General features: G+C 43.7%; 1 protein-coding gene across 2 annotated transcripts in view; it reads left to right on the top strand.

The window, feature by feature from the left end:
* tecpr2 (tectonin beta-propeller repeat containing 2) overlaps nt 1–22,482 on the top strand; it is a 76,663-nt gene that overhangs the window by 23,363 nt on the left and 30,818 nt on the right. The window contains exons 10-19 of one of the 2 annotated variants that reach the window (XM_030126139.1): nt 5,810–6,036; nt 6,371–6,590; nt 8,074–8,308; nt 9,114–9,375; nt 9,462–9,698; nt 10,673–10,740; nt 11,018–11,133; nt 11,994–12,167; nt 12,957–13,140; nt 19,398–19,539. In XM_030126139.1, the coding sequence (XP_029981999.1) occupies nt 5,810–6,036; nt 6,371–6,590; nt 8,074–8,308; nt 9,114–9,375; nt 9,462–9,698; nt 10,673–10,740; nt 11,018–11,133; nt 11,994–12,167; nt 12,957–13,140; nt 19,398–19,539 (1,865 nt within the window). Of the gene's footprint in view, nt 1–5,809; nt 6,037–6,370; nt 6,591–8,073; nt 8,309–9,110; nt 9,376–9,461; nt 9,699–10,672; nt 10,741–11,017; nt 11,134–11,993; nt 12,168–12,956; nt 13,141–19,397; nt 19,540–22,482 lie in introns of both variants that reach the window. The other variant, XM_030126138.1, reaches the window with a different exon arrangement.

The following is a 22,482-nucleotide window of genomic DNA, read 5'->3' as shown; positions in this document are numbered from 1 at the left end:
CTATGAGTACTGCAGTATTTTAACTGTGAGTACTACAGTATCTGAACTGTGAGTACTACAGTATTTGAACTGTGAGTAATACAGTATCTTACCTGTGAGTACTACAGTATCTGAACGATGAGTATTACAGTATCTGTATTGTGAGTACTACAGTATCTGAACTATGCGTACTACAATATCTGAACTGTGAGTACTGCAGTATCTGAACTGTGAGTACTCCTGTATCTGAACTCTGAGTACTGCAGTATCTGAACTCTGAGTACTCCTTTATCTGAACTGTGAGTACTACAGTATCTGAACTGTGAGTACTACAGTATCTGAACTATAAGTACTACAGTATCTGAACTGTGAGTACTACAGTATCTGAGCTATAAGTACTACAGTATCTGAACTATGAGTACTACAGTATCTGAGCTATAAGTACTACAGTATCTGAACTATGAGTACTACAGTATCTGAACTATAAGTTCTACGGTATCTGAACTATGAGTACTACAGTATCTGAGCTATAAGTACTACAGTATCTGAACTATGAGTACTACTTTTTCTTAACTTTGAGGACTACAGTATCTGAATTGTGAGTACTACAGTATCTGACGTGTGAGTACTACAGTATCTTACCTTTGAGCACTACTGTATCTGAAATGTGAGTACTACAGTATCTGAACTATGAGTAGTACAGTAGCTGAACTATAAGTACTACAGCATCTGAACTATAAGTACTACAGTATCTGAACTATGAGTAGTACAGTAGCTGAACTATAAGTACTACAGTTTCTGAATTACGAGTCCTACAGTATCTGAGCTATAAGTACTACAGTATCTAAAACTATGAGTACTAGTTTATCTGAACTGTGAGTACTACTGTATCTGAACTGTGAGTACTACAGTATCTGAAGTATAAGTACTACAGTATCTGAAGTATGAGTACTACGGTATCTGAACTACTAGTACTACAGTATCTGAAGTATGAGTACTACAGTATCTGGACTATGGCTACTACAGTATCTGAACTATAAGTACTGTAGTATCTGAACTATAAGTACTACAGTATCTGAACTGTGAGTACTACAGTATCTGAAGTGTGAGTACTACAGTATCTTACCTGTGAGTACTACAGTATCTGAACTGTAAGTACTATAGTATCTGACCTAGAAGTATTGCAGTATCTGTACTGTGAGTACTACATTATCTGAACTATAAGTACTACAGTATCTTTACTGCAAGTACTACAGTATTTGAACTATAAGTATCACAGTGTCTGAACTATGAGTACTACGGTATCGGAACTATAACTACTACAGTATCTGAAGTATGAGTACTACAGTATCTTAACTTTGAGTACTACAGTATCTGAACTATTAGTACAACAGTATCTAAACTATAAGTACTACAATATCTGAACTGTAAGTACTACAATATTTGAACTATGTGTACTACAGTATCTGAACTTTAAGTACTACAGTATCTGAGCTATGAGTACTACAGTATCTGAGCTATAAGTACTACAGTATCTGAACTATGAGTACTACTTTATCTGAACGTTGAGTACTACTGTATCTTGACTGTGAGCACCACAGTATCTGAACTATGAGGACTACAGTATCTGAATTGTGAATACTACAGTATCTGAACTATGAGTACTACAGTATCTGAAGTATAAATACTACAGTATCTGAAGTATGAGTACTACAGTATCTGAACTGTGAATACTACAGTATCTGACCTATGAGTACTACAGTATCTGAACTTTGAGTACTCCAGTATCTGAAGTGTGAGTACTGCAGTATCTTAACTATAACTACTACAGTATCTGATCTGTAAGTACTACAGTATCTGAACTATGAGTACTACAGTATCTGAATTATAAGTACTCCGGTATCTGAGCTATAAGTACTACAGTATCTGACCTTTGAGTACTACTTTGTATGAACTGTGAGTACTACAGTATCTGAATTGTAAGTACTACAGTATCTGAACTGTGAGTACTACAGTATATGAACTATAAGTACTACAGTATCTGAACTTTGAGTACTACAGTATCTGAAGTGTGAATACTGCAGTGTCTGAAGTGTGACTACTACAGTATCTTACCTGTGAGTACTACTTCATCTGAACTGTGGGTACGACTGTATCTGAACTTTGAGGACTACAGTATCTGAACTATGAGTAGTACAGTATCTGAACTGTGAGTACTACAGTATCTGAAGTAGGGCTGCACGATTAATCGATTTTAAATCGAAATCGGATTTTTTAATTAGGACGATTTTTAAAAAGGGAAATCGTAAAATCGATTTCATCTCTCTCGTGCCTGCGGGCCGTGCGCTTGCGGGCTCCCGTAGGCTCCTCCTACTATCAGTGACAGCGGTCTGTCACAGAACTCCGTGCCATGGCCGGACTTTAAATGTGTTCATGAGCCCGCAGTACTTATAGCACTGTAAGCCGTGGCTTCACGCACGGATCCCGCAACTGAAATAGAACTGCATGCGGATCACTCATCTTCCGTTGTCCCGGATCCGTACCGTACTGTCTTCTTCCGATCCGGGTCCGGGTCTCGGGGTCATCAGCCTCAGCAGAGGAGCCCACACAGCCCTGTGCCCACACACATCCACCCGCTCCAGGATAGAATCCCTCCAGCATGTCCTGGGTCAGTCTATTCCACGCACGGATCCCTCAGTTTAAACAGAACCGCATGTGGATCACTTATATTAACCTGGTCCACGCACGCACGCACGACTGATGCCTGTCACTGACTTACATTGGTATCACTTCTGTGGGCCCAGATACCCAGGAAAAAATAAATAAATAAATAAAATTAAAAAAAAAAAAAAAACAACAACAACAACACACACACACACACACACACACACACACACATATATATATATATATATATATATATATATATATATATATATATATATATATTTTTTTTTTTTTTTTAAATTAAATAATTAATTTAGTCCTCTTACTTGCTAAATTTTTCATTCACAAATGTAAGTTCTGTAACACAAAACCAAATATTATTTATTTTTTGAAAGATGTTGAACTTTATTTAAAGCTGTTAGATAAATCTGGAAACAAAAAGGCTATAAAACCATAAGTATTTGCTCTGATTTGGACATTGTATTATAGTGTATTCCCCCTGGCAAACTTATGTTATTTTCTTGTTGTATACATTGTTTGTATACTCTGCTTCATTCAATAAAGATTTAATTAAGAAAAAATAAACTTCTGGGGGTTCATCACGTGATACCATCACAGATTTGAGGTCAGAGCAGTGCCTTGCATTGTGGGCTGCTCACGAAAACAACATGCTGACTTCTGTTGTCTTTTGTAGTTTTACCCAAAAATCAAAATCGAAAATCGAGTTTTTAGAGGAAAAAATCGGGATTTTTTTTTTTTGCCAAAATCGTGCAGCCCTAATCTGAAGTATGAGTACTACAGTATCTGAACTGTGAGTACTACAGTATCTGAATTCTGAGTACTACAGTATCTGAAGTATGAGTACTACAGTATCTGAACCTTGAGTACTACAGTATCTTACCTTCGAGTACTATAATATCTGAACTATAAGTACCACAGTATTTGAACTATAGGTACTACGGTATCTGAACTATGATTCCTACAGTATCTGAGCTATAAGTACTACAGTATCTGAACTATGAGTACTACAGTATCTGAACTGTGAGTACTACAGTATCTGAACTGTGAGTATTACAGTATCTGAATTATGAGTACTACAGTATCTGAACTGTGAATACTACAGTATCTGAACTGTGAGTACTACAGTATCTGAAGTGTGAGTACTACAGTATCTGAACTATAAGTATTACAGTATCTGAATTATGAGTACTACAGTATCTGAACTGTGAATACTACAGTATCTGAGCTATCAGTACTACAGTATCTGAACTATAAGTACTACAGTATCTTTACTGCGAGTACTACAGTATCTGAACTGTGAGTACTACAGTATCTGAACTATAAGTATCACAGTGTCTGAACTATGAGTACTACGGTATCTGAACTATAACTACTACAGTATCTGAAGTATGAGTACTACAGTATCTTAACTTTGAGTACTACAGTATCTGAACTATTAGTACTACAGTATCTAAACTATAAGTACTACAATATCTGAACTGTGAGTACTACAGTATCTGAACTATGAATACTACAGTATCTGAAGTGTGAGTACTACAGTATCTGAGCTATAAGTACTGCAGTATCTGAACTATGAGTACTACTTTATCTGAACATTGAGTACTACTGTATCTTAACTGTGAGTACCACAGTATCTGAACTATGAGGACTACAGTATCTGAAGTATAAGTACTACAGTATCTGAAGTATGAGTACTACAGTATCTTACCTGCAAGTACTACAGTATCTGAACTGTGAGTACTACAGTATATGAACTATAAGTACTACAGTATCTGAACTTTGAGTACTACAGTATCTGAAGTGTGAATACTACAGTATCTTACCTGTGAGTACTACTTCATCTGAACTTTGAGTACTACTGTATCTGAACATTGAGTACTACAGTATCTGAACTTTGAGGACTACAGTGTCTGAACTGTGAGTACTACAGTATCTGAACTGTGAGTACTACAGTATCTGAACTATAAGTATCACAGTGTCTGAACTATGAGCACTACAGTATCTGAACTATAACTACTACAGTATCTGAAGTATGAGTACTACAGTATCTGAACTATTAGTACTACAGCATCTAAACTATAAGTACTACAGTATATGAACTGTAAGTACTACAGTATTTGAACTATGTGTGCTACAGTATCTGAACTTTAAGTACTACAGTATCTGAACTATGAGTACTACAGTATCTGAGCTATAAGTACTACAGTATCTGAACTATGAGTACTACTTTATCTGAACATTGAGTACTACTGTATCTTAACTGTGAGTACCACAGTATCTGAACTATGAAGACTACAGTATCTGAATTGTGAGCACTACAGTATCTGAACTATGAGTACTACAGTATCTGAAGTATAAGTACTACAGTATCTGAAGTATGAGTACTACAGTATCTGAACTGTGAATACTACAGTAACTGAACTATAAGTACTACAGTATCTGAACTTTGAGTACTACAGTATCTGAAGTGTGAATATTACAGTGTCTTACCTGTGAGTACTACAGTATCTGAAGTGTGAGTACTGCAGTATTTTACCTGTGAGTACTACAGTATCTGAAGTATGAGTACTACAGTATCTGAACTGTGAGTACTACAGTATCTGAACTATGAGTACTACAATATCTAAGCTATAAGTACTACAGTGTCTGAACTATGTTTAGTGTCTGTAAAGGTCAAAGTTCAAGTGTTTGTAAAGGTCAATCCTCAAATGCTTTCATGTTTGAGTGAAGGTGAAGTTTTCAGCTGATGACAGTGAAGTGTATGTATGTATTTATTTATGGATGGATTTAATAAACTGGATTTGGACAGGAAAACCACTTGACCCATCAGAACCAACTGACCCAATAGGACCACCTGACCCATCAGAACCAACTGACCCAATAGGACCACCTGACCCATCAGAACCAACTGACCTAATAGGACCACCAGAACCACCAGACCCAATAGGACCACCTGACCCAATAGGACCACCTGACCTATCAGAACCACCTGACCCATCAGAACCACCGGACCCAGCAGGACCACCAGGCCCATCAGAACCAGCTGTTCTGTCTCAGATGTAAAATGGGCGGAACCCTCCTTCTGTGATTTGACAGGAGCTCAGGTGACCTCCCCTTCTACCTGTCTGTCTGTCTTCCTCAGTATCAGACCTGTCCGTCCGTCTGTCCTCACCTCTGACCACGCCCACCATCCTCCCTCCTACCGGCTCAGTGGAGACAGCTCAGCCAATCAGAACCATGGCCATCATCGTAGAGGGAGGGGGGAGGGAGGGGGGAGAAGAGGCAGAGGATCATGGGAAGGAGGGAAAAGAAGAGGAAGAAGATGAAGGACGACTGGAAGAAGTGGAGGAGGCAGAGGAGCAGGAGGAGGTGAGGAGAACCTGAGAACGGGGTTAAGAAGGAGAACAAGGTTAACGGGGGTTAACAGGGTTAACGAGGTTAATGAGGTTAACAGGGTTCACTAACCCTGTGTTAACCCTTTACCTTTTAACCCTTTACCCACTGTTAACCCTTTAACTGCAGTTAACCCTTTACCCACTGTTAACCCTTTAACTGCAGTTAATCCTTTAACTGCAGTTAACCCTTTAGCTGTTAACCCTTTACCTGTTAACCCTTTAACTGCAGTTAACCCTTTACCTGTTAACCCTTTAACTGCAGTTAACCCTTTTCCCTTTTAACCCTTTTCCCTGTCTTTTGTCTTCAGCTGGTCCATCCTGCTGCCGTTTTCACTCTCAGCTGTCGTAGCCGCAGCAGCTCCGTGACCTCCTGGGACAGTCTCCATGGAAACGCCCCGCTGACCTCCTCCTCCTCCTGTGAGGTGGGCTCCAGGCGCTACAGCGCCCCCCTGGGTCAGGAGGAGATGCAGCAGGAGCTGGTGGTCCAAGCCATCCGTGTGAAGAAGAAGAAGAAGAGGAGACGCCAAGGTGAGAGTAACCTGTAACTGTAAAAGTTACTGTAACTGTAAGAGTGACTGTAACTGGTGGTCCAAGCCATCTGAGTGAAGAAGAAGAAGAGGAGACGCCAAGGTGAGAGTAACCTGTAACTGGAACTCTAACTGGAACTGGAATTGTAAGTGTTACTGTAACTGTAAGAGTTACTGAAACTGTAACTGTTACTTGGACCAGACCTCAACCAAACCTCAACCCGACCTTGACCCGGCCTAACCCTGACCTGGACCCGACCTCAACCCGATCTCAACCCATTCTAAACCTGACCTGAACCCAACCTAAACCTGACCTGAACCCGACCTTGGCCCAACCTGGAGCTGACCTTAACCCGACCTGAACCTGACCTGGGCCCGACCTGGACCCGACCTGAATCCAACCTGGACCCGATCTCGACCCGGCCTAAACCCAACCTGGGCCCAACCTTGACCCAGCCTAAACACAACCTGGACCCGACATAAACCCGACCTGAGCCCAAACCTTGACCTGGCCTAAACCCAACCTGGACCCGACCTGAACCTGACCTCAGCCCAACCTGGACCTGACCTGAACCCGACCTAAACCCGACTCTAACCCAACCTGGACCTGACCTAAACCCAACCTAAACCCGACCTGGACCCGACCTAAACCTGACCTGAACCTGACCTAAACCTGACCTGAACCCGACCTAAACCCAACCTGGACCCGACCTAAACCTGACCTGAACCTGACCTAAACCTGACCTGAACCTGACCTAAACCCAACCTGGACCTGACCTAAACCTGACCTGAACCCGACCTAAACCCAACCTGAACCCAACCTGGACCCGACCTAAACCTGACCTGAACCCGACCTAAACCCAACCTAAACCCAACCTAAACCCAACCTGAACCCAATCTGGACCCAACCTGAACCTGACCTGAACCCGACCTAAACCTGACCTAAACTTGACCTGGACTTTCACACACCGACTGTCGAATGGTAAAACTCAGTGTTTGTTGAAGAACCTTCATGAAAAACCACCTGTAAACTGGATATGAGTGTAACTGAAGGAAAAAGTAACTGTAACTGAAGGGAAAAGTAACTGTAGCTGAAGGCACAAGTAACTGTAACTGAAAGCACAAGTAACTGTAACTGAAGGCAAAAGTAACTGTAACTGAAGGGAAAAGTAACTTTAACTGAAGACAAAAGTAACTAACTGAAGGCAAAAGTAACTGTAACTGAAGGGGAAAGTAACTGTAATCTGGACTGACACTGTGTGGTAATGACACTGTAGTCCACCAGTCTGTCCAATTGATCCAACACACTGAAATAATCACTGAAGTATTCACTGAAATACACCCGTCTACCCCTGTGTCCCCCCTGTCCTCTATGTCCCCCCTGTATCCTGTATGTCCCCCCTGTGTCTCCGTGTCCTGTCTGTCCCCCTGTGTCCCCCGTGTCCTGTATGTCCCCCCCCGTGTCCCCCTGTGTCCATTTGCAGACAGTGGACAGTGTCTCTGTGGGACCAGTGGACAGTGTCTCTGTGGGACCAGCTGTCCAGAGTCCCCGTTGGCGTTGGACGGCAGCTGTAGTGACGGTGGAAGTGGAACTCCACTGAGCGACCAGACCTCCTTGGTGGGTCTGGACCTTCAGAACCAGAACCAGGACCAGGAGCCCACAACCCCTGACCCAGGACTACAGAACCACCATGAGAGGACATCCTCTGCTCAGTCTGGGTGAAACATCTGCTCTGGAACCCTAACCCTAACCCTAACATCTGCTCAGCACCACTCACCCTCTTCTTCTGTTCTGTCATTTCTTGCTCTTCTTTTTCATCTTTTATTCTTTTTTCAGTCTTCAACCTGTTTTTCATGTTTTTTTCCATTTTTTTCCACCAGTTTTTTTCCCTTTTTTTTTTTTTTCCTTTTTATCTAGTTTTTTCAGTTATTTTTTTTTCCTTTTTTCCACAGTTTTTTCCTGTTTTTTTCTTGTTTCTTTCCTGTATTTTCCTGTTTTTTTTCTTGTTTCTTTCCTGTTTTTTCCTGTTTGGTTCCTTCATTCGTCCTGCTTTTGTCCTCTTTCATCTTTTGCTTTTTAGTCTATTCTCTCATCTACCACTAGGTGGTGCACTGCACACTTTAATGGCTCCAGTTCAGTTTAGGGAATTTTTACAATTTTCAAAATTTGACATTAATGAAAGTTAAGACTTCCCCCGTGTCCCAGTTGTCCCCCATGTCCCCTGTGTCCCCCATGCCCCCCATGTCCCCGTGTTCCCTGTATCCCCCATGCCCCCCGTGTCAGTTGGATCAGGTGGACAGTTCAGACTTGTGCAGAATACAGTTGGTCTTGGTTTGACTCTCATTCAGTTGAATCTACTTTACCTTCAGTGACCGTGAATGTCAAATTCAACTTTCATTCATGCCTACGGTATCGGTGAGTCAAGTGGGCGGGGCTATTATTAAGCACCGCCTACTTTTTTTCCCACTTGTTCTTTAAATTTGTCCATTTCTGTCTGTCTCACTGTGTCTTCTTTCCCAGCAGCCCCTTCCCCCCAGACTCCCTGCTGATCCCAGGTCCAGGGGTCCCGTCAGACCTGGGTCAGAGGTCCGATCTGGAGGCGGACACGGCTCCTCCCACCCCTGACGTGGATGGGCTGCTTGGATGCACCTTCTCCTACATGTGCAACGCGGAGGAGGACCAAGGGGCGGAGCCAGAGCCGCATCCAATGGAGGAGCAGGAGGACGAGTTCCTGAGCCCTCTGATCGGACTGGACGATGAAGACGAGGAGGACGAAGACGAAGAGGCCAGTCCAGCCGTCTGAGTGGGTGTCACATGACCCAACCACACCACAGTGTTTGTTGTTGACGCTACGTTTGTGCGTGTGTTTAGGGCGGAGACGTGGTCCCACCCACCGGTCCGTCTGAGCAGATGTTCTACTCCACCGTGTCCATGTTGGACAGACAGCCCAGTATGTCCAGCGATGAGGACGGGGACATTTACCACCACAGTCTGCCCCTCGCTGGCCACGGGGGAGATGTCCGCAATGCTCCAGCCAATCAGGAGAAGGCAGCAGACGGACGCACAGATGAGGACGTTCAGGAAAGAGACAGACAGCGAGCTGACCAGGTGGGACGGACATGTTCCACAACAAGTGTCCCTAACCCCAACCCTTTAAGGGTTACCTTAACTCTAACTGGGATGGACATGTTAGGGTTAGGGTTCCTCTCATAAACCAGCCTCCATTGTCCAGTTGGCAGGACGTTCCACATCCTGGTGGTTCCGTTCCAAACACTGTTCTACCTGGTTAGGGTTTAACCATAGGGTTAACCCTTAGAACCCTAACCCTCAGAACCCTCACCCTTAAAACCCAAACCCCCAGAACCCTCACCCTCGGAACCCTCACCCTTAGAACCCAAACCCCCAGAACCTTCACCCTTAGAACCCAAACCATCAGAACCCTAACCCTCAGAACCCTCACCCTCAGAACCCTAACCCTCACAACCCTCACCCACAGAACCCTCACCCTCAGAACCCTCACCCTCAGAACCCTAACTCTCAGAACCCTCACCCTCAGAACCCTCACCCTCAGAACCCTCACCCTCAGAACCCAAGCCCCCAGAACCCTAAACCTCAGAACCCTCACCCTTAGAACCCAAACCCCCAGAACCCTCACCCTTAGAACCCAAACCATCAAAACCCTAACCCTCAGAACCCAAATCCTCAGAACCCTCACTCTCAGAACCCAAACCTTCAGAACCATAACCCTTAGAACCCAAACCCTCAGAACCCTCACCCTCAGAATCCTAACCCTTAGAACCCAAACCCTCAGAGCCCTCATCCCCGTTCTGGACACTGCTTTAGACTTTACAGGTAAAAACATGGAAGATCATAGAGGAACCAGAACTGTCCTGGTCCAGGGTTAGACTGAGGAACTAGAGCTGTCCTGGTCCAGGGTTAGACTGTGGAACCAGAAGTGTCCTGTTCCAGGGTTAGACTATGGAACCAGAACTGTCCTGGTCCAGGGTTAGACTTTGGAACCAGAACTGTCCTGGTCCAGGGTTCGACTCACATGTTCATACTGGTTCTGTTTTCTACTCCAGTTTGCAGAAAGCTGGATGGGATACTCCGGACCAGGATGTGGAATCCTGAGCCTGCAAGTGACTGACAGGTGGGTGTCCAGGTGATTGACAGGTGGTGTCCATGTGACGGACAGGTGGATGTCCAGGTGATTGACAGGTGGTGTCCAGGTGATTGGCAGGTGTGTCCAGGTGATTGACAGGTGGTGTCCAGGTGATTGACAGGTGGTGTCCAGGTGATTGACACGTGGTGTCCAGGTGACTGACGGGTGACTGACAGGTGACTGACAGGTGGTGTCCAGGTGACTGACAGGTGGGTGTCCAGGTGACGTTCAGGTGATTGACAGATGGGTGCCTCCTGTGTTCCAGGTTCGTTTGGTGTCTGGACTTCAAAGGTGGGCTCTTCTGCAGCCCCTTACCTGAAACCGGACTCAACTGGCAGCGCTTTGAAGACAACGTCCACCAGATGGCGCTGTCCCCATCAGGTGAGCTCAGATCTGTGGTTCGAATGTTCCTTCCAGTGGGAGGTTCTTCTGACGTTCCTCCCAGTGGGAGGTTCCTCTGATGTTCCTTCCAGTAGGAGGTTCTTCATCTGCCTGATGATGTTGGTGTAGGTTTACAGAGGAACCTTTCTGGTTCTGGTTCTTCCTCAGTGTTTCTGTATCATTGTTCTCTGTGCTGCACTGTTTGTAATTAGAACCCACCCCTAACCCCTTTAACCCCACCCCTCTGACCATGTGCATTTGGAAGTACAGGTTCACTGTAGTAGAACCCACCCCTAACCCCGCCCTTAACCCCGCCCCCTCTGACCATGAGCATATGGAAGTACAGGTGCAGTGTGGTAGAACCTGCCCCTAACCCCCCAACCCCACCCCCTCAGAAAAGATTTTTTCCTCTAAAATCTTGATTTTTGATTTGGATTTTTGGGTAAAACTAGTGCTTGGACACTAACTGTTTGCTAACCGTTTGCTAAGCGTTTGCCAAGTGTTTGCTAAGCGTTTGCTAACCATTTGCTAACTGTTTGCTAAGCGTTTGCTGAGCGTTTGCTAACTGTTTGCTAAGCATTTGCTAAGTGTTCGCTAAGCATTTGTTAACTTTTTGCTAACTGTGTGATAAGTATTTGCTAAGCGTTTGCTAACTGTTTGCTAACTGTTTGCTAAGCGTTTGCTAACTGTTTGCTAAGCATTTGCTAACCATTTGCTAACCGTTTGCTAACTGTTTGCTAACTGTTTGCTATCTGTTTGCTAAACATTTGCTAACTGTTTGCTAAGCGTTTGCTAACTGTTTGATAAGCATTTGCTAAGCGTTTGCTAACTGTTTGCTAAGTGTTTGCTGCCTGCTACAGGAAACCTGCTGTGGAAGGTGGAGCAGAAGAGTCTGACGGCCTTCGCTTGTGCTAAAGTCACAGTAAGAGGGAAGAGACACTGGTACAAAGCAGTGGAGCAGAGCGCCTTTGTGGCCCTGAGCGACGACTGCGCCTGGATCATCAGGACCAACGGAGACCTGTACCTGCAGACTGGTGAGGACCAGGGTCCCACCTGGACCAGCACAGACACAATACACCTGCAGACCAGTGAGGACCAGGGTCCCACCTGGACCAGCACAGACACAATACACCTGTAGACCGGTGAGGACCAGGGTCCCACCTGGACCAGCACGGACCCAATACACCTGCAGACCGGTGAGGACCAGGGTCCCACCTGGACCAGCACAGACACATTACACCTGCAGACCGGTGAGGACTAGGGTCCCACCTGGACCAGCACAGACACATTATACCTGCAGACCGGTGAGGACCAGGGTCCCACCTGGACCAGCACAGACACATTATACCTGCAGACAGGTGAGGACCAGGGTCCCACGTGGACCAGCACAGACACACTACACCTGCAGACCAGTGAGGACCAGGGTCCCACCTGGACCAGCACAGACACAATACACCTGCAGACCGGTGAGGACCAGGGTCCCACCTGGACCACCTGTCCACTCACTCACCTGTCCACTCACCTGTCCACTCACACACTTGTCCACTCTCTCACCTGTCCACCCTCTCACCTGTCCACTCACCTGTCCACTCTCACCTGTCCGCTCACCTGTCCACTCTCACCTGTCCACTCACCTGTCCACTCTCACCTGTCCGCTCACCTGTCCACTCTCACCTGTCCACTCACCTGTCCACTCCTTGCTTAGTGTTACTCTGAATCCTTCTGTGTGCATATGGTTGATAGTGGTTGTCATGGTAACCTGTGAGTGTCCTCAGGTGTATGAGTGGATGGAGGTTGTCATGGTAACCTGTGTGTATCCTCAGGTCTGAGCGTGGACCGTCCGTGTGCGCGCTCCGTCAAGGTGGACACGCCCTGTGTGTTCAGTCAGGTGTGTGTGGGAGGAGGGGGCGTGGTCTGGGCTCTGAGCGAACACAAGGCCCTGTTCTACAGAGAAGGAGTGAGCAGCTACTGCAGCCAAGGAGACGGGTGGAAGTACGACACCGTCAGGTACTAATACTACTACTGTAGTACTTCTGTAGTACTGCAGCCAAGGAGACAGGTGGAAGTACGACACCGTCAGGTACTAATACTACTACTGTAGTACTTCTGTAGTACTGCAGCCAAGGAGACAGGTGGAAGTACGACACAGTCAGGTACTAACACTACTACTGTATTACTGCTGTAGTACTGCAGCCAAGGAGACGGGTGGAAGTACGACATAGTCTGGTACTAATACTACTACTGTAGTACTACTACTACTGTAGTACTGCAGCCAAGAGGACGCATGGAAATACAACACCGTCAGGTACTAATACAAGTATTGTAGTACTACTGTACTACTACTGTAGTACTGCAGCCAAGGGGAATAGTGGAAGTACGACACTGTCAGGTACTAATACTACTACTGTACTACTACTACTACTGTAGGACTGCAGCCAAGGAGAAGGGTGGAAGTACGACAGTCAGGTACAAATACTACTACTTTTGTAGTACTACTACTGTAGTACTGCAGCCAAGGGGACGGATAGAAGTATGACACAGTCAGGTACTAATACTACTACTGTAGTACTACTGTAGTACTGCAGCCAAGGGGACAGATGGAAGTACGACACAGTCAGGTACTAATACTACTACTGTAGTACTACTGTAGTACTTCAGCCAAGGAGACGGGTGGAAGTAAGACACTGTCAGGTACTAATACTACTACTGTCGTACTACTCCTACTGTACTATTGCAGTCAAGGGGATGGGTGGAAGTACAACACACGTCAGGTACTAATACTACTACTGTAGTACTACTGTAGTACTGCAGCCAAGGAGACGGGTTGAAGTACGACGCAGTCAGGTACTACTACTACTACTGTAGTACTACTGTAGTACTGCAGCCAAGGAGACGGGTGGAAGTACGACACAGTCAGCTACTAATACTACTACTGTAGTACTACTGCACTACTACTGTAGTACTGCAGCCAAGGAGACAGGTGGAAGTACGACACAGTCAGATACTAACACTACTACTGAATTACTGCTGTAGTACTGCAGCCAAGGAGACGGGTGGAAGTACAATACAGTCAGATACTAATACTACTACTGTTGTAGTACTACTACTGTAGTACTGCAGCCAAGGGGACAGATAGAAGTATGACACAGTCAGGTACTAATACTACTACTGTAGTACTACTGCACTACTACTGTAGTACTACAGCCAAGGGGACGGATGGAAGTACAACACAGTCAGATACTAATACTACTACTGTAGTACTACTGTAGTACTGCAGCCAAGGGGACAGATGGAAGTATGACACAGTCAGGTACTAATACTACTACTGTAGTACTACTGTAGTACTTCAGCCAAGGGGATGGATGGAAGTACGACACAGTCAGGCACTAATACTACTACTGTAGTACTACTGCACTACTACTGTAGTACTGCAGCCAAGGGGACACATGGAAGTACGACTCAGTCAGGTACAAATACTACGACTGTAGTACTACTGCACTACTACTGCAGGACTACTGCAGTACTACTGCTACTGTAGTACGACTGCAATACTAGTACTACTGCACTACTACTGTAGTGCTGCAGTCAAGGGGACGGATGGAAGTACGCCAGAGTCAGGTACAAATACTACTACTATCGTACTATTACTACTACTGTAGTACTGAAGCCAAGGGGACTGATGGAAGTATGACACAGTCAGGTACTAGTAGTACTACTGTAGTACTACTGTAGTACTGCAGACAAGGGGACAGATGGAAGTACAACACAGTCAGGTACTAATACTACTACTGTATTACTGCTGTAGTACTGCAGCCAAGGAGACGCATGGAAGTATGACACCATCAGGTACTAATACAACTATTGTAGTACTACTGCACTACTACTGTAGTACTGCAGATAAGGGGACGGATGGAAGTACAACAGTCAGGTACAAATAGTACTACTGTAGTACTACTGCACTACTATTGTAGGACTACTGCAGAACTACTGCTACTGCAGTACTACTGCAATACTACCGTAGTACTGAATCCAAGGGGACAGATGGAAGTACGATACAGTCTGGTACAAATACTACTACTGTAGTACTACTGCAGTACTACTGTAGGACTACTGCAATACTACTGCTACTGGAGGTTTACTGCAATACTGCTGCTACGGTCAGACGACTACTACTGTAGTACTACTGCAATACTACTACTGATACTGTAGCACTACAGCAATACTACTACTAATGTAGGACTACCTCTACTTCGACTGTAGTACTACAGCAATACTACTGCTACTGTAGGACTACTGCAATACTACTGCTACTGCAGGACTAACACTACTATTGTAGCACTACTGCAATACTACCACTGTAGGACTACTACTGCTGTAATACTACTGCTATTGTAGAACTACTATTACTGTGGTACTACTGCAATACTACTGCTACTGTAGGACTACTGCTACCACTACTGTAGTACTACTGCAACACTACCACTGCCACTTTAGGACTACTACCACTACTACTGTAGTACTACTGCAATACTACTATTGCTACTGTAGGACTACTAGTACTACTACTGTTGTAGTACTACTGCAATACTACTACTGCTGTCGGACTACTATTACTACCATAGTACTATTGTAATACTACTACTGATACTGTAGTATTACTATTACTACTGCTATTACTACTACTACTACTACTACTACTCTGTGACTACTGCAATACTACTACTGCTGTAAGACTACTACTACTCCTATTACTACTACTGTAGTACTGGAGCAAAACTACTTCTGCTCTATTATTACTACTACTTCTACTATTACACAAGAGAGTAGGTTTAATTCTGACATTGGTGAGGAGACGAAACTGGTCCAAGGCAGCACTCCTGAAAGTTGATGTTTTTTTGCATTTGCGATCATAATTTCACGTCATGTAGAGCTGATCAAACAAGCAAACAGTCATAGTCAGTCAGTTCTAGCCATTTTGGTACCCTAGGCGAGATATGAATTTGGTGCCTCCCCTCCCCCTTAAAAAACACACACATGCACACAAACACACACACACACACACACATACATATGGGGGGGCACACGAAGAGGAGATACATGAAGCATGAAATGAAAGGAGATGCACAAAGCAGCCAGCAGTAAACCACAGAAACATATAGAAACCAGCCAACCAGCAGTAAACCATATAGAAACATTTTTAAACCATATAGAAACATTTATAAATCAGCCAACCAGCAGTAAACCTTATAGAAACATATATAAACCAGATAGAAACACATATAAACCACATAGAAACATATATAAACATTTCTAAACCAGTTCAGCAGCAGTAACCCAGACACCTTAGCAGATATCTCATATCTTAATCATCTACAGTTCCATTATTAGCCAACTTTGCTTCATTTCAGTTCAGCTAGCGGTTGCTAGCAACATACAACGTTTTTTAACATTATAAAAGGTTGCGTACCTCTATAATTGGATTATTTTTCTGCTTCCTCTTCTAAACTGTGGTGTTAAGGGCTTGGAAGGCCTTTTCATGGTGATAAACTCTCCAACCTTTACCTGGATGCTTAGTTCAACACCTGTCTGACACTGTCATTCAGCTCCACTCTGTCTCTGTCACTCACACACAGTACCGGTCTGGGAGAGCTCACCTGAGAAATTACATGGGGGGGTTGTTTTGTTTTGTTTTTTTTCTCTCATTTCTTTATTTTTAAGACAATTAATGAGAAATTCTCATGTTATCAGTTATCAGCCTATGCCACGAACTGGCCCTGCAGCATGGACATGCATACGCACACACACATGCAGGCAAACAGACAGATGTACAAATGTTAATGTAAATGACACCTCTGATATAGATGAGTTTCAATGTTTACTAACAACAGTGATGTGCGTGCAACTCGGAGGCAAAAACACGAGTACCAGCTACCAGCCGGCTCACATCAGCCGTGTACATCTCCAGGCTCTCCCCCGGAACTCGTGAACGAACCGATATGTTAGCTCTAAAACAATCCGTTACCTGTCCCTGTCCAAAAGCCGATCCCATCTTCTCTTTCACGGCCACATAATTTGACTTGACCGCATCGGAAAGGCTGTCCCATAGTAGAAAAGCAGACTTGCATAGATGGGTGGGGAGTATTCTCACCAACTCCCCGCTGAACTCACCGGTGTCGCCCTCCGTAGCTCTGCCACTTCCAGCTGCCTCATCCATCTGAGGAACTCTGGCTGCCATTGCCGGCTAAGGGAGCAGGTAGATCCACTCACTCTCTCTCTATAGGGTGATAGTCCAGGGGAAGCCCTCCTGGTAGGTTTAAAGGGGTCTTCATCACCATACCACATGATGACAATTCTTTTTTTCCACGCCGCTAAATGCAACAGGCCAATTATACTGAGATGCTACGCTAACTGTGGTAATAACTATAAACAGCGGTCGGCAGAACAGAACCACCGCTGCCACCAATGGAACCAAGCATCTTTATGCCTAACTTATACTTGGTGGACAGGTGGACTAACGGTGAGTCATTTGACAGAAGAACCGCTGTTGCATTCAGCGTAGTTGTGAACAGTGGCGCTGTTGGATTATATACAAGTAGGATGCTGTTACGGAATGTTTGATGACTTATTAAGAGACAGACAGACCAACGATCCTGCAAGCACATTTTGTTCACGGTGTTGTGTGAAAACTTCCTTTGGTAGATTACCCTCAGTATTTTCCGTCATTTAAAAAAAAAATCCATCAATGACGGAATTTTTTCACTTAACGCGACCTCTGTATGGTAGATCTCAAGTACTTACCAGATATGAAGTGTACACTGCACAGACGAGCATTCTTAATTTCCTCCTCAGACCAGTTCTCGCATCTTAATGCCTGCAACCATAACTTTCGCCGATTTTTGTGGAAGGGATGTTTACCAGCAGGAATTCTATAGAAGATTAAATCTTTCTGTGTGCTCTTTCTATTCTGACAACAGCAAGACAACGGCATTATTCACACTGGCAGTCAACTGTTTTGCTATGAACTCCGCGTGCCTTCTGCCTCCAAGGTGCGCCCGCAGCATACATCATACGTAACATGAAACTGATCTATTGAAATCCATCTAGCTGACGTGACCCAGGCAGAACAAATGCAGACATGCTGACAACTCACGCTAAGCGGTTGGAGATACGAACTGCCTCCTGTCGGGTCCAACTTTTTTTTTCCTGTCCTGTCCAATGAGCGGGTAACTGTAGCTTTTACAAGTAGATGGAGTAACAGCGGGGACAGCCAATCACATGAATGATAGCAAAACCGCAGAGCCAATCAGAGAGTGACAATTAGGTTAGAGGCGGGACTTCTAGCAGGGACCAACTATTAACCAGTTGTGTGCCGTAATCATTGACTAAATACTACGGACAGCGGTTGTATTGGTAGGGACAACACAGTAGTGGCTGGATATTGGTAGGGACGTGTCCCTACGCAGTTCTACGCCCATGCTACTACAACTACTACTACTGTGGTACTACTGCAATACTACTATTGCTGTATGACTACTACTACTACTACTACTATTACTATTACTACTACTTTAGTACTACTGCAATACTACTACTGCTGTAGGACTACTACTGCTACTGCTGTAGTACTACTGGAACACTGCTACTATTGTAGTACTACTACTACTACTGTAATAATACTGCAATACTACTACTACTGTAGTACTACTACAATACTACTGCTACTACTGTAGTACTACTGGCATCCTACTACTATTTTAATACTACTGTAATACTACTACTGCTACTTCTTTTACTACTGTAGTATGACTGCAATACTACTACTACTACTACTCTAATAGTAGTACTACTACTACTTTTCAGCACTACTGCAATACCACAACTACTACTGTAGTACTACCGCAATACTACTACTACTATAGTACTACTACAATACTACTACTACTACTACTAGTACTACTTCTACTTCTACTGCTACTACTGTAGTTCTACTGGAATACTACTGCTGTTGGAATACTACTGCTACTCCAGTACTACTGTAATGATACACTGATAAACTGAAGTAAAAATACTCTAAAACAGTGTGTCCAATGGGGGAATGATGGGAGTATAGTACTGTTGAAGTATTGTTATGACTGCAGTAGGACAGGTACTTCCTGTTTGTTTGTTTGTTTATCTTTGTTCTTTGTTTGTTTATCTTTGTTGTTTTTTTGTTTGTTTATCTTTGGTGTTTGTTTATCTTGTTTGTTTGTTTGTTTGTGTCTCAGTGAGGCCCAGGGGTTGGAGCTGATGTGCGTTGCCCTTGGTTACGGCGGTACAGCCTGGGCTCTGGACGCCAGCGGCAGCCTGTGGTTTCGAACTGGGATCTGTGGATCCAGACCCCAGGGGGACGACGACCACTGGTGGCAGGTAAGAGGACCAGGTGGACCAGGGGACCAGGTTAATATCAATGGGAAACATCCCAACAGTTATAGATTAGGATGAATCCAACACTGTCAAACAAATACTACAAATACAAATACTACACATACAAATTCTACAAATACAAATGATACAAATACAAATAATTCAAATACAAATACTAATAATTAGGGATGGGAATCCAGAACGTCCCAGTAGCTCGATTCCTTGGAATCGTTTACCTACCGGCTTAATGATTCTGCTTATCAATTCCACCTTCTTTGCACATGCGCAATGACGTCATGCGTATGCTCCATTATTTTGGTCAGAACGTAGCCAACATGGCGTTGAGGCAGAAACGGTCTAAAAAGACGACAGCAGGTCCAAACGGACGACACCAGGTCCAAACGGACGACACCAGGTCCAAATGGACGACACCAGGTCCAAATGGACGACACCAGGTCCAAAAGGATGACAGCAGGTCTAAACGGATGACACCAGGTCTAAACGTACGACAGCAGGTCCAAACGGATGACAGAAGGTCCAAACAGACAACACCAGGTCCAAATGGACAACACCAGGTCCAAAAGGACAACACCAGGTCTAAACAGACGATACCAGGTCCAAACAGATGACACCAGGTCCACTGGAACACTGTCAAAGCTTCCATTTGTTCTAAAGAGTGGAATCCCTCCAAAATGTTGAAACATTTGTCCACAGCATGTGATTCATTTACAGGAATGTCCCATATTTGATTCGCTACTCAGTGACGCTTGTGAATGTAGCAACAGAGTGAACACCAGGCCGTCATCCGGGCCCAGTTCCAGTTCTGGTACAGGCAACAAATGTTGTACCCCCTCAAATACAAGTTTCCAAAGGTAGGGGAAAGGAAATAAGGTGCACAGCAACGGGAGACAGGCCGAGTCGAACTGGTTCCACGTAGTGGAAATGTGGCAATAGAGAAATTAGTAGAATCTGTAGTTTCACTTTCACTGCATGCCGCCCCCCCCCCCAAACTGGGCCTGGCGTCATCTGTTCTTTTTTTTTTTTTTTTCTATTTTATTTCACTTTTACAAAAAAGAAATTCCTTTACATTTGGAAAATTACCTTTTTCAATACGGATGTTTCCATATCAAAGATATACCTCCACATACTCATGTAACCTGCCAACAAGCATGTAAAATATTATATAGAAATAAAAAAATAAATAAAATAAAAAAAATAAAAACAACAAAAATCACAAACTTTGTAGCATTGAACTAAGGTGTAAAAACAAAATCAATTTCCTTCAATTGGTCTCTCACCAAGGTGCATATAAAATGTTGGTAGGTACTAATGCGTACTGAAAAGTAGCCTACATGACCAACAGTAAAATTACTTCCCCTATACAAAATCTGATCTATGTTGTCTTACATAATGTAGCCATCCTTCCCATATATCTCTGAACTTACCGACTTCCAACCTAACATATGCAGTAACTTTCTCCATTACATAAATATTGAGCATAACATCCTCCCATTCCTGTATGTTTGGCACCAGACTCGTTCCCCATCTCCTGGTGATTGCCTTTTTACTGGCCAGCAGCATTATTCTAGTCAGTTTGTAATCATCCCTTCTCAAGAGATTTACAGAATCAATGTTTCCAAGTACAAAATTTCAAATATTAAGGGGGTTTCAATACCTGTTCCTTCATCTATAACCTTTTTTATTTCCCTCCAATATTCCTTTATTAGGGGGCACCCCCAAAAGATGTGAAAGTGATCCACTTTTGGAACACCACAAGACCTCCAACATTTGGTATCTGCATACTTTCTCTGTGCAGGAGTCAAGAAAAACCTAATTATGTTCTTCCATCCATACTCCCTCCAAAAGAGAGAGTAGTTTTTCACTGGTTTGCACATATATGCTCCCAATCCTCTCTTAGCACACCATTGGCTTCCTTTTCCCATCTTTCTCTCACATATCCTGTGGTGCTCACTTTTAGATCCTCCAGTGCTGTGTACACTTTTGAGATAATTTTACAACTCAGCTCTGATTTGTAGGCATCTTGTGCAATTTTCAGAATACCCGATTGAGATACCTCCACACTCATCTTTTCCATTTCTTGTATTAAGTAATGCCTTAGTTGTAGGTATCTGTGAAAATCTTGGTTATTAAGCCCATACATGTCCTTTATTTGTTGAAATGTCATCATATTATCTTTTTTAATTATCTCCCAGTGCATTTTTGGGCCATTTTCCCAGAATTTAAATGTTGCATTGAATTTATTTGGGGTGAAATCTGTATCGTACGCAATCCCTCTCAAAAATCTAAACTGATCTATTAAGTTATACTTTTTCATAATTTCAGACCAGATCCTTAGAGACACCCGCAACCATGGCTTAATACTGTGTTGACAATCTGTCTGCAATTTAATATCACACATTAAAGCTTGTATTGGTGGAACCATTTCCCCTTCTATATCTTTCCATTTTGCCACGTACTTTGGATCACATAAATTCAGTAAGACCTTCAACTGTGCTGCTTGATAATAACTCTTCAGGCAAGGTAAAGATATGCCCCCTTACTTTTAGGCAGCTGTAAAGTTCTGTATTTAACACGTGGCCTTGCTCCTTGCCATATAAATCTAGAGATACTCTTATCCCATTCTCTAAAATCTTTCTCTGTTATCTCTATCGGAAGGTTCTGAAATATATACAACAACCTGGGCAAAATGTTCATCTTAATTACCTCCACTCCTGATGTCAAACTTAGATATGGTATCAAGTTCCATTTAGAGAGGTCTGTTTTTATGTTAGATATTAAGTGATCATAATTGGCTGCCTTCAAATTTCCAAGGTCTTTAGTCAGATCAATTCCCAGGTACTTCATTGATTGCTGGTCCCAGTTAATCCTATAGTTTTGTTTTATAGTTTGGCTTGGCTCATAACTGAAAGCGATTACTTGGGTTTT

The sequence above is a fragment of the Sphaeramia orbicularis genome, chromosome 22 (genome assembly GCF_902148855.1).
Source record: "Sphaeramia orbicularis chromosome 22, fSphaOr1.1, whole genome shotgun sequence".
Lineage (NCBI taxonomy): Eukaryota > Metazoa > Chordata > Actinopteri > Kurtiformes > Apogonidae > Sphaeramia > Sphaeramia orbicularis.
The sequence above is the reverse complement of the archived record's forward strand: the minus strand, read 5'-3'. Positions and strand labels throughout refer to the sequence as shown.